This window comes from Rhinolophus ferrumequinum, chromosome 24 (assembly GCF_004115265.2).
Source record: "Rhinolophus ferrumequinum isolate MPI-CBG mRhiFer1 chromosome 24, mRhiFer1_v1.p, whole genome shotgun sequence".
Classification (NCBI taxonomy): domain Eukaryota; kingdom Metazoa; phylum Chordata; class Mammalia; order Chiroptera; family Rhinolophidae; genus Rhinolophus; species Rhinolophus ferrumequinum.
In genome coordinates, this window is record NC_046307.1 from 38,599,168 (window position 1) to 38,611,487 (window position 12,320).

The 12,320-nt window shown below is 52.0% G+C and overlaps 1 protein-coding gene across 2 annotated transcripts in view; it reads left to right on the forward strand.

Moving 5' to 3' along the window:
• Positions 1-12,320, forward strand: part of ERGIC1 (endoplasmic reticulum-golgi intermediate compartment 1) — a 122,336-nt gene that overhangs the window by 31,968 nt on the left and 78,048 nt on the right. The window contains exon 1 of one of the 2 annotated variants that reach the window (XM_033096028.1): positions 2,497-2,648. The exons of the other annotated variant lie outside the window; for it this stretch is intronic. Coding sequence (XP_032951919.1) covers positions 2,629-2,648 — 20 coding nt within the window. The 5' untranslated portion in view covers positions 2,497-2,628. Of the gene's footprint in view, positions 1-2,496; positions 2,649-12,320 lie in introns of those variants that run through there. 2 annotated transcript variants of the gene reach the window in all.

Sequence of the window (12,320 nt, forward strand, 5' to 3'; positions counted from 1 at the left end):
ATGACGGTGAACAAACAGGCATCCATCCTCCTTGGAGAGCTTCCAGTCAGGATGGGAAGGTAGTCCTTAGCCTATTAATAGTGTAACAAGTTCTCCCAAGGAAAATGACAGGGTGCCATGACAGCCTATAATGGTGGGACCTGGCCCATGCTGCATATTTTATTTGAGCCGAGTCAAATAATTAGTCTGGGCAGGTGTACTAGCACCTGGTTCGGGTGTAAGTGTCTGAAAATCCAAAATAACAGTAGCTCAAACAAGATCGATGTTTATTTCTCTCTTGCTTAGACATCTGTTGGTGTTTGAAGACAGGTACTGTGCCACTCAGTGATAGGGACCCAGGTTCCTTCTATCTTGTTGCTCTGCTCTATGTGGCCTTCACCACATGGTCCAGGATGGTGGCATCCGCAGTCTGGTAAGCCAGATGGAGAAAGGGACACAGGGTAATATACCAACTATCCCTGAAGCTGCCATACGATGCTTCCCTTTACATCTCAATGGCCAGAACTTAGTCAAGTGGCCACACCTAGCTGCAACGGAAGCTTGGAAATGGAACTTTCATCCTGAGCACCTATATGCCCAGCCAAAAGTTGGGAGCTCCATCATCGTACAAAAGCAGCAATGATAGTGAACCCTATCTTGCATTTGCTCCGTGCCAGGCACTGAGCTAAGTCCTTGACGTACATCAATGCACTTCATCCTCGTGATAGATTTATGAGGAAGGTATTATTATTGTCCCTATTTTCTAGATGAGGAGACTGAGGCACAGAAAGAAAATTAGTAAGTGCACAGGAAGCTGGACCGTGAACTCATGCAGTTTGACTCCAGTCTGTTCACATCATTAACAGGAAGAAAGAGAGAGTAGCTAATGGGAGACATGTGCATTCTCTGTCTATACAGCAGGGTGGGAGGCAGAGAGGGGAAAGTGCTCTAGGCAAAAGGAACACGAAATGCACCTCCAGGAGCCAGGTCCTTCATCACAGCGGTGCCTCTCAAATTTAAAAGTGCCAACAGATCTCTTGGAGCTCATGTGAAATGCACACTTGATTCAATAGGTTTGGGCTGGGGCCGAGGATCTGTACCCTGGTACCCCAGCAGCTGTCCTGTGAACCACCAGCAGGCAGCAGACCACATTTTGAGGAGGGAGGACTTGTGGTCAAGTCCACCACTGCATGACTCCCTCCTGCACAGAGCCAACAAACAGTCCTTTGGGCCCAATGGCTGTTCAAGGCCCCTTCACCTTTCCTGTTGCCCCCAGCTTTCTGGTTTAGGCTCAGATTGCCTCCTCTTTCCCTAGAGTACAAGGCCCCTTGTTGAATGATGAATGAATGAATGAATGAATGAATGAATGAATGAATGAATGAATGAAAAGGGAATGCCAGAGGTCAGAGGGAAGGAGAGACAACTAACTGATCAGGCCATCTGCGTGCTGCAGGGCAAGAGATTGGTTCACAAGCCCACTCTGCACAGACCCTGTGCTGGCACTGTGAATTCCAAATTCTCCCAGAGGAACAGGTACTATGTTTCCCTCTATTTATAGAGAAAGAAACTGCCTGCAGGCCCTGCTCTTTGAACATAAGCCCCACCTTCCTCTCTTGGGATTTTTCAAGCCCCATGTCACCGCAACCTTGGAGGTGGGGCCAACGACAGAACCTGGGGAAATTCAGAAGGAGTTTCCTCTACAGAAGTCCTGTATTACCTCAACCACCATCTCCTCTAGTCCAGGGAGATGTTGATTTACCTTGAATTTCACAGAAGGAAACTGAGGCTCAGAGAGGTCCGCCCTGGGCCAAGTCTGCCTCTATGACAACCTGCATTTCCTGAATACCATTGGAAGATGGAAGCAGAGACATCTACTAGGCTAAGCACAGTAGCTTCAGGTGACTGAGCCCTTAGAGGTGCCAGACGCTGCACTAAGCCAGACTGCAACTTTCTCATTTGAATCCCAGAAAAAAGCACCTCGAGTAATTGTCATCTCTGTGTTTGAGCTGAGGCGAAAAAGGGTGTGGCTCAGAGAGGCCAAGTTCTTTTCCAGAGAAGCACAGCAGTGAAGTGCCTTTTTTTTTTTTTTTTTTTGGTAAAAATGTGCACTTTACAAATCTGCCCGAGCTCCTCCCTTCTCACCCAGTATTAGGCCCTTACTCGGAGCTAGACTCTGTGCACGGCCCAAATCAGGACCATTCCATTTAGTCTTCACAACTCAAGGAATCTGTTCTACAAATGCGGAAAACGGAGGTTCAGGTGGAGGGATTTGCCTGAAGCCACCGAGAGAAAGAGAGGGAGGCAGTGAAGGAAAACACCATGGGGGTGGGGGGGTTGGAAGGGACGAGTACGTCTTCGGGGGTTCCCTTCCCACCCGAGAGCCTCGACCCTGGAAGGCCAGCTCGTCCACTGCCCCGGCCCGCGGGCCCCTTTAATCGAGCGGCGGAAGGGGCGTCCAGGGCCGGCGGCGCCCAATGGGCTGCGCGGAGCGTCACTTCCCGGCGGCGGGAGGTGAGCGGCGAGTGTCTGGGCTGGGGGCGGCCGGCGGGGGCGGGGCGGCCGGAGGAGGCGTTGGCAGCCGGCAGGGACCCACGCGGCGCCGCGGCCCGCCTGGCCTGCAGCGCTCCCACCCCCGGCGGCGACGGCACGATGCCCTTTGACTTCAGGAGGTGAGTGTGGCGACTCCGGCCCCCGGGAAGTCCCCTCCGCGGGCACTGGGGGTGCCTAGGCACGGCGCGGACCCCTCCCGCCTGGCACGCAAGTGCGGCCCCCGGCCCAGTGCATGCCTCGCTAGGCCCTCAGGGGCCCCGGGCCGGCCGCCATCCGCACACAAAGCCAGCCGGAGCCTCCGAGGGCTCCCTCGTGCAGCCCCCCACTTCCCCGCGCAAAGCCCCACCTCCCCGGGCCTCCCCACCTTTTCCCTCAGCGGAGCCCCTACCCCAGCCTGTCCTCACACCTCTCACATCCGCATCCGTCTCCCCCCCATACTGGGAAACAGATTTGCTCCTCTAGATGGGAATACAGAAGCCATCCCCCTCCTCCTTTCTATAGAGCCCCCTTTCGTGGACCCCAACCCAGCTGACAGGTGCGACCCCCGACACCTTGAATGAGCCCTCAGGGATCCGCAGGAATCTGCAGCCCAGCCCTGCCGGGTGGCAGCTGGAAGGTTTTAGGTTTCCATAGGCTCAGCCTGCCCCAGGCTGGGCAGAAGAGGGGGCCTGTCTCCCAGCCAGTCCTGGTCCTGTGCGTTGGGTATGAGGGCGCTATAGGGAGGGGAGGAGGCCATGGAGCTGGGGGCAGGACTCAGCAGAGGGTCTGACCTTGGCTTTCTGCAGTTACCACAATGGGTCCTTTGTGGATCCAGCTGCCTCATGGTCCACGTTGTACTGAGTTAGGCCTTCTGGAAGCCTGTCTGGGAAGGGGTCTCCCCACACTCCTCCTTGAGGCATGGAGACCCAGGAGGTGCCCTGGCCTGAGGCAGGCACACTGTGCGTGTCTGGCCAGGAAAACTAGCTGAATTCGAATCCTGGCTCTGTCCCCTCCACTGAGCAGCTGGCTGTATTCTGGAAGTTAGGATATTCTAGAAGTTAGGGCAAAGGCTCTGGGTTCAGACCTCCCCTTGGCTGCTCAGCTGGATGATCTGGGCAAGTGTCTGCACCCTATCAGAGTCTCCACGTCACCACCTGAGCATTGGGGCGAAACGTTAACTCCCACCTGTGGGGACTGGGTACATGAGAAACTCTTTGTCAGCCTGGAGGGTTCAGAGCTTAGAAGTGGGAGCTGGTGGATGAGCAGTTTCTCCATGAGGCCACAAAAATAGGGATTCTGGGACCTGCCTCACAGAAGGGAGCTCCTGTGAGCTCCCTCCCTGCATGCTCATTCCCTCCCTCCAGGTGTGAATGAAGTTGGTAAAGTGACAGCTTTCCAAAGTAAAGCCTGGCAGTGACCCCCATGGCAGGTGGGGATTAGTCCTGGAGAGGGTGTTGGCCTCGGACTTCTTGTACTGGCTGACGTGGTACTTCGCTTGTCCTGGGCACCGATGCCATCTTGCAAACATCTGTGAGCTTCCTGCCCCATTCCATGCAGCCCTGAGGCTGGCACCAGGGTCTCAGAGAAACGTTTGCAGACGCTGGGCAGTTTCGAACAAGGAAAGCCCCTCTGATGGAATTCAGGGCAGTCTTCATACCAACACTGACATCCAGGCTGTGACAGCTGTGCTTGGCACATCGACTCCTGGATCCACAAAGCCTCCTCTCTTACCAGGCTGATAGTTCCTGCCCTTTTTCCATCCCCATGTGATTCAGTGATTTTGACCTTGTTGGGGGAAATGACTGCTTTTGGTCATTTCATCCCTTCACTCTGCACCTAATTCCCCCATCGTAAGAGGAGAAAGTTGAGGTCCAGGGCTGAGGGTCTCGCCCTGGACCTCACAGCAGCTAGCCTGAAGGGTGGGCCAGAGGCCTATTCATACACAGCTCCTGACCCGGTGCCCCTTGAGTTGGAGGTTGGAGTGTCCCGTGCCATGAGGGCCCCAACTTAATGAGGCATTTGAATCAATTCCTTGGGGGGCGTGGGCTCCCCATCTAATGGCAAGAGTGGCTTCAACACTTTACGTTCACACCTTGGAAAATGAACCATTTGTGCCCAGTAACCCGCACTCTTTAAGATCTATTAAATCCTTGGCTCAGGTTCTAAGAAAGGTTCCACCATCCCAAGCACCTCTTCTGTGTTCATTTATCAAACCTTTACCACATTCGGCCCTCTGCCACGTGCCCCACGGAGCGGAGCTGGGAGACACATGGCCCTGTCCTCTCAGCACTGAAGAGGAGAAGGGAGGTGGGCATCGTGGGGTCCCGGGAGTGGGGGTGTGTGTGTACAGGCACTACTGTGGGATGCAGTCTTGATGTCTGTTCCTTTGCACCTGTGAGAGAGTTTTAGTCTCATTTTAAATCAGAAGCAGGGGAGAGCATTTGCTCGTGGCCAAGGTGAACTGGCAGAGCTGGGATTTGAAGTTGGGGCTGTTAGCTCCAAAGCCTTAGCTCTGGGAAAAAAGGGAAGGCTTGAAGTGTCCCATAACCCTGTCACATCTCTTAAAAACCATGGGGAGTGGAGAGGGGCAAACTCTGATCGGACCCCCTCCCCTACTTTGACGCTTGGGGAAAAAACAGGTTTCCTGCTTGTTTTGTTCTCCTTAAAACAAAATCAGGAGGATTTTGCCCTTTCTTATCAATACTTTTTTTTTTTTTTAACTGCCCATGGGACCTTGTGCAATTTACCTCCTGTGTGTTTTTCTGTCTGTGAACTGGGGATGACAACAGTATCCATTGTTGAGAAGATTACATGGGATAATGTGTAAAGCATTTAGGCACATAGTAAGCACCCAATACGTTTTGGATACTGTTTTCATTATTTGTGTTTTTTTCATTTAAGCTGCTATATTTCCTAACATGATATAATTCACTTAATTATTATGCTCATTTGCTTTCTCCCTTTCATTAAAACAAGGGCTCCCTAGGGCAAAGATTTTATCTGTGTTATTACCTGGTAACTCCTAGAATAGTGCCTGGGCCAGACTGGCCCCTGGGAAATGCCTCTCAAGGTCTCCAGGTAGGCAGAGGCATGGTGCGATTTGATAGCCCCTTCACCAGGCAGATTTTAAGCTATTGGAGGAGATCTTCCTCGCTTCTTGCCTTGAATTTGTTCTAAATTGTTGGGTTTGGGGGAGGAGGCAGAGTGAGAAGAAGGATCCGGGACCTTCAAACATTACTTGTGTTTGCTTTGCTCCTGTTGCATTGCTTCGTTAATCACTGGACGTTGCAGTCGTGGAACTGGCCTTGTGACCCAGATCCGTGGGCGTTGGCCTGGATCGAACCCAGTTCCGGCTGGCGGTGGTGGGACCGGTACTACCTGCTGCCTCCGACTCAGCCTGGGTTAGGTGATCAGGGACAGTTCTGCAGCCCAGGCCCAGGACTCAGCACTGCTCTCAGGGAGGCGGAGGTGGCCAGCTTCCCCACAGTGGTGGCCCTCGAGTTGAAACCCGAAGACCTCGGGTGTGCCGCTCCCTGCCACTGACCAACGGCGCCCTGGAACAGTTAACTTACCTTCTTAGGGCCCCAGTTTCTTCATTTTAAAAAACGGGAGCATAACTTTCACTGCCTCACCTGGAAGGGTAGATGTAGGGCAAGTGAGATATTCCTGCAAGGTAGGGCTGGCTGCATAATTTGGGGGACTGAGTGCAAAATGAAAATGCAGAACTCCTTGTTGGAAAAGTATTAAGAATTTGAGGATGGTGACAGCAGAGCATTAAGCAAAGCACGGACCCTGGGTGGCTACACAGGTCGCACACCCATGACGCCAGCCCTGTTGCAATGCCTCTCACCCTGGCCTCCCCCCGGAGACCCCAGTGCTCCAACTCTGGAGGAACCCCGAGTGAGCTTTTGGAAATTACCTTATTTTTTCACGTCCTGGTTTCAGCCTTCAAGCAGGGCCCATTGTTCTGAAAATCAAGTATGAATTCTTTAGCTCCTCATGTGGTCTTGCCCAAGGGAGCCCCTGCAGACCCTGTACCCCCCTCACTCCTGTTGTCAAGCTGTGCCCCATCCATCTCCGGGGGAGTTAACACTCAGCAGATAGTAGCTAACTTGAGTGCCTGTATGTCTGCCCCATCTCATTCCAGAAAGAATTTGGGGAAGCTGACAGGAACACAAACTTCACAGCGAGTTTTGAAAAATATAACTAGACTTAAACAATCAGGGCAAAGGGGAAATAAAGATTAGACCAGAGGAAAATTTATGTGGAAATTAAGCCAGTATTTCGAGTTTATTGAGCATGTGCTAGGGCCTGGCCCTGTTGTAACGATCTTACATATTATCAACTCATTTAATCCCCCAGCAACCCTCCTAGGCAGACGCTATTCTCCCACTTTACAGGTGAGCCAGCTGAGGTACAGCAGTTAAGGATCATGGCCGGTGGGCAGAGGACACTAGGATTGAAACCTTGCCATTTGGCCCCAGAGCCCCACTTGTGTCCTGTAGGCTGTCTCTAAAGCTTTTCCCCTCCCCTTCACTAAGTTCACAGACTGAAACCTCCTCTCGTTGGATTCGTTGACTTTCTTGTCACTAATCCTTTCCCAGCAGTGCTCATTCAGAACCTTATAGTCATCCACCTCTTTTGTTTTTCTTTACCAGCCTCATGCCGTCTGATTCTGAAATTGTCTTTAAAGACCCCCCACTGTGGTCTCACACCAATTTCTGAGCATCTCGCTCTAGAGGGTACAGGTTTTCCCTCTTCGGCCCCTGGGGCTTTAGAGCAAAAGGCATGTGTGTGTCTGCTCATCTGGCCTCAGAATGGCGTGGAAACTCTCTCTTCCTGAGGTGGTTTGGATTCCTGGCCGTGGTGTCATGGTATCTTGAGACCCGGCTCTAGCCAGCTGTGGCCTTGTTGAGTTCCCTTCCCCATCTGCTAATCCTTTCATACTTTGGAGTTGCTGTAGGCGGTTTTCCTCAGGCATTGGCCCGGCAGGCAGGGTGTGGGGAGGGCATTTGGGGTGAGGCTTACCGGCATCACTGAACCTCCATTCTGGCTGTACGTTAGAATCACGGGGGGAACTTAAAAAATCTCCAAACTCAGGCTGCATACCAGACCCAGTATCCAGGATCTGAGGGTGGGGACCCCAGGCATCAGTTTTTAAATAAAGCTCCTCACGTGATTCCAGTGCCCAGCCAAGACTGAGATGGCTCTACGTCGGGAGAACCAACAGCAGCCGGATCGGGGAGTGGGTCCTTGGAGGGGAGGCCGGGGAGCCGAGTGTGGGCCCCCCTGTCACTCCTGCATGACCTCGTGCAAGCCAATTCCCTGCTCTGGGATTGATCTTTCCACTGATATCCTTGCTCTTCAAAGTGTGGTCCCCAAACTAGGAGCTGCAGCATCACCCAGAGTCTGTGAGAAATGCAGACTTGGTGCCCACGCTGAATCTGAATCTAGGTTAACGAGACCCCCATGTGATTTGGATACATGGAGAGGATGAAGCCCTGTTCGCATGACTGACTTGATTCAGCATCTCCTGGTCTATAGTCCTCCACACAGTGTCCCCTGCTTAGAGATTCACAGCATGTGCTAACTTGCTAAAGGCTCTGAGAAGTCCTGCATGAAAGGAACCAGAGTCACTTGGTTCAGCCCAGCTTTTGCCAAACTTACTGTCTAAGCCACCCTGTTATTCATAGAGCGCTGGGTACCATTACTCAGTGTAGTTGGGAAACAGCTCTAATTGATCCTTCAGAGGAAGTGGTGATTAGCCTAATTGTCTGTTGTCAACTTTAACATTTAGGTCTGTTGATTTAATTACGTTGGTTGTATATGCAACAAAAGTAAAGGACAGGACAAAACCTCCAACACTAGTATGTGTTGGTTTTTAAAAATCCCGACGCTTGGGGGTGGAGTAGGGGTTGGCCAGTTAGCTCAGTTAGTTAGAGCATGGTGCTGGTAGCACCAAGGTTGCCGGTTCGATCCCCGCATGGGCCACGTCCTCCTTAAAAAAAATCCTGACGCTTGGGAGAGGCAGGAAGAATTCAGGGTTGCTTCTCTGTACTGCTGAGAGCTAGGGGAAATGTAGAGTGCTTTACTACTCTCCTGCCCTCTGAGTGGGCATCATTATTCCTGTTTTAAGTCCAGGGACATAGTTCTTCAGAGATGCTGGGTCACAGTGAGGGGCCCTGGGGATCTATACACATCTGACACTGTACTCTTCCCCGTTGAACTCCAGCCTTCCTCCCAGAACCTGCCGGGCAGCACGGCTGGACAGGAAGCAAATCTGTTTGAAATGGACTAAATGTTCTGTTTAGCCAAAAGGTGGAAGCCCTAGAGGAGACGAGTAGAGATGAAAGGTCTAGGTCTGGCTGTTAGTAAACTTGAGGCTAGTCCCAGGGTCCCTGAAACACTGGGGAGGGGTGTTGTGACAGCTGACACAACACCCCTCCCCAGCTAGTTTTAACTTTTTTCTCTCACATTCCAGTAACGCTGATCTTATAAGTAATGCCTGCTGGTTCCTCAACTTCTGACGTATGTTGCACTGTGCTGGACTCAAAAGTCACCCTGGCCCGCAAGAGACATGTGATTATTAGGAATTTATTTTCTTTATTTTTTACATTGACATATAGTCACATTGACCTTGCGGGGGGTGTACTCTCCTACGAAATTTAAGGCGGTGTATCATGTAACCACCCCCACAATCGAGATACAGAACCGTTCACTCACCCCCAGAAACTGATGCATTCACTGTATAATCACACGATTGATTCAATTTTTACAAACTGTGGTAAGAACACTTAAGATGAGATCTACCCGCTTAACAGGTTTTTAAGGGCACGGCACCGTGTTGTTAACTCTGGGCAGTGTTGTCAAGAACGGACTCATCCTGTGTGACTGAAAGTCCGAGGGGATTGAACAGCAGCTTCCGATTTCCCCGAGCCCCGAGCCCCGGGCCCCCACCCTTCTGCTGCTGTAAGTCTGACTGTTTTAGGTACGTCATAGAAGTGATGTCAGGTCGTATTTGTGCTTCATGACGGGCTTATTTCACTCAGTATAATGTGCTCCACGTTCATCCATGTTCTCGCATATGGCAGGATTTCCTTTTTTAAAGGCTGAATAATATTCCATTGCGTGTGTATATCATATTTTCTTTAGCCATTCATCTGTATGGGGGCATTTCGATGGTTTCCACCTTACTGTGAAGAATGCTGCAACGAACATTGGGGTGCACCTATTCCTTCAAGATCCTGATTCCAACTCTTTTGGATAAATACCCAGCTATGGGATTGCCGGGTCATATGACAGTTCCATTTTCAATTTTTGAGGAACCCCCGTCCTCTTTTCCATAGTAGCTGGACCATTTTACATTCCCACCAACAGTGCACAAGGATTCCCTTTTCTCCACATCTTTGCCAACACTTACTATCTCCTGTCTTTTTGATAACGGATGTCCTAACAAGTGTGAGGTGACATCTCATGGTGGCTTTGTCTTGCATTTCCCTGATGATTAATGGTGCTGAGCACCTTTTCATGTACTTGTTGGCCATTTGCATGTCTTCTTTGGAGAAATACCTATTCAATTCCTTTGCCCAGTGTTTGACTGGTGTTTGGTTTTGCTGTTGTTATTTTTGTTTGTTTGTTTTGGAGGGAGTGGATTTGAAGGAATGTCTTACTGTTTTGGATATTAACCCCTTTTCAGATACGTGGATTGTAAATATTTTCTCCCTTTTCACTCTGTTGTTTCCTTTATTAATTCAATTTTAAAACAGGAAGCTAAGGCTCAGAGCTGGGAAGTGACTGGCCCAGGGCACACAGCTGGGGAAGTGCAGGACTGGGGCTTGAATTTGGTGAGTCTGGAGCCAGGGTGCTTTACACGCGGACACCTTGCCTCGCTGATTCCTTGTTGTTGTTAATTTTTATGATTGCCGCTAGGTCTTCTCTCCCTATCACCAGCCACTGACATACTGAATTTCACCAAAACGTCCCTTGAGAACTTGATGGGACCCTGGTGATATTTGGGCTGTGGTGATGTTTTGCCAGGTCCAAGAGTACGTTCATGGTATGGAAAAAGTGTCTCCAAATTTGCAGGGGAAAGTGGACCCTGGCCACCCCTGCAGAATATTCTACACTGAGGACCCCTGTCTCCAAGGACTGCATGCAGTGGACTTCCCAGAGAGCAGGGTCAGGCCCACCCTCAGAACAAACCCTACATTGTGCCCATTTGGCAGATCTCTCTGGATTCGAATCCTTTCCTCATGTTTTCTAGCCGTGGGACCCGGGACAAGTCACTGCCTCTGGGAACCTCGGTTTTCCTCATCTGCAAACTGGGGTGCTCATACTTTCCTCGCAGGTTTTTGTGAGGATGAGTTGGGCCCATGTGGAATGCCATATGTGCTGAGAAAATGGGAATATGTTTGCCTCCTCCTGGCTTTGCCTGGCAGCATGTCCCCGTGCTTCTCACCGAGCCCCCGGACACCTCAGCAGGGGATCATCTGATGGGTGGACAGGGTAAAACCAGGGCCCCTTGGGTCTGCAGGACCAGTGACACACTCACGTGAGGACACCTGGGGAGGTTAGAGCTGGAGCCAGACTCCTCTCTCTGAGCGGCTGCCACACAGTGACCCCAGATACCAAGGCATAATCTATGGTGAGAGAGGAAGGGGTCAAATAGTCACCCACCCAGATGCTCCAGGGCCCAGGCAGGTGCCTTGGGGCGGGCGGTATCTGGGCAGGTGCAGGCTGTGGCCCACTGGAGAGCAACGCTCCACGGGGAAGGGGCAGACCTAGTGCGCTCTGTGACTTCTTGGGCTTACACACTCCGCAGTGTCAGTGGCCTGTGGCTGGCAACGTGCAGGCTGGCCAGATGGGCAGGACTTGGGGCACAGCCCACGGACTCGTAGGACGTGTTCTGGTGGCACGGACTGGGAGATGGAGGCAGAGCAGTGAGGGACCCACAGGTTTGGGGTGAGGCAGCCTCGGGGCTCCCCTCCTCTGGATGGCACTGCCAGCTCTGCCACTGGACCTGACTTTCTTCTTCGGCAATCCCGGGGCTGGCCAAAGCCCAGTCTGAGTGACACTCCCTTGTTCCAGATCCTTTAACACTTTCAGCCCCCAGGGTGTCTCTTTCAGGTGACTTCCCAGGGCTGTGCTGTAATGACAACGACGGTGCCCACAATAGTCCCCATTTATCAAGTGTCAGGCTAAAGGCCTGTTTGGGTTCCCTCCGTTCATCCTCACAGGAGGTAGGGCCCAGGTATTATTCCCGTTTACGTGATGAAGATGCTGGGCACAGAGAGGGGACAGGACTTGGCCAAGGTCACACACACCGCAGGTGACGCAGCTGAAACTCGAGTGCTCGTCTGTGATGCCAGAGCTGGCTTTCTAAAACCACACATTCGTGCCTCCGGGGAGCGTTATCAGCTTGATATTTTTGGGGCCACTCCATGGACAACCCCGATGTCAGCTGCCATCTACTTGGTTGTGTTTCTAGTTGGTTGCCATGGAAGCCTCGGGTGGCCTCTGGGCCGCTGGAGAGGTGCCAGGTGATCATTTCCTGTGTACTGTCCGTGTCTGTGGGTGGGAGGTTACCACCGAACCCTGCTGGGGAGCAAGGCAGGAGGCGCAGCCCTTCCTGTGGGCAGTGGGCGTGCTGCTCATCCTGCCCTTTTTCTGGCCAGTCTTTGGAGCCCCCATTAACAGCCTCGGGTACACCGCTTGCGAGAAGCCCTCCCTGTTCTTCCTTAGTGGGGATACTCCCCCCGCTGCACCGTGCTTTCCCACAGCCCTCCCTGACTGCTGCCCTCCTGTCTCCCTCT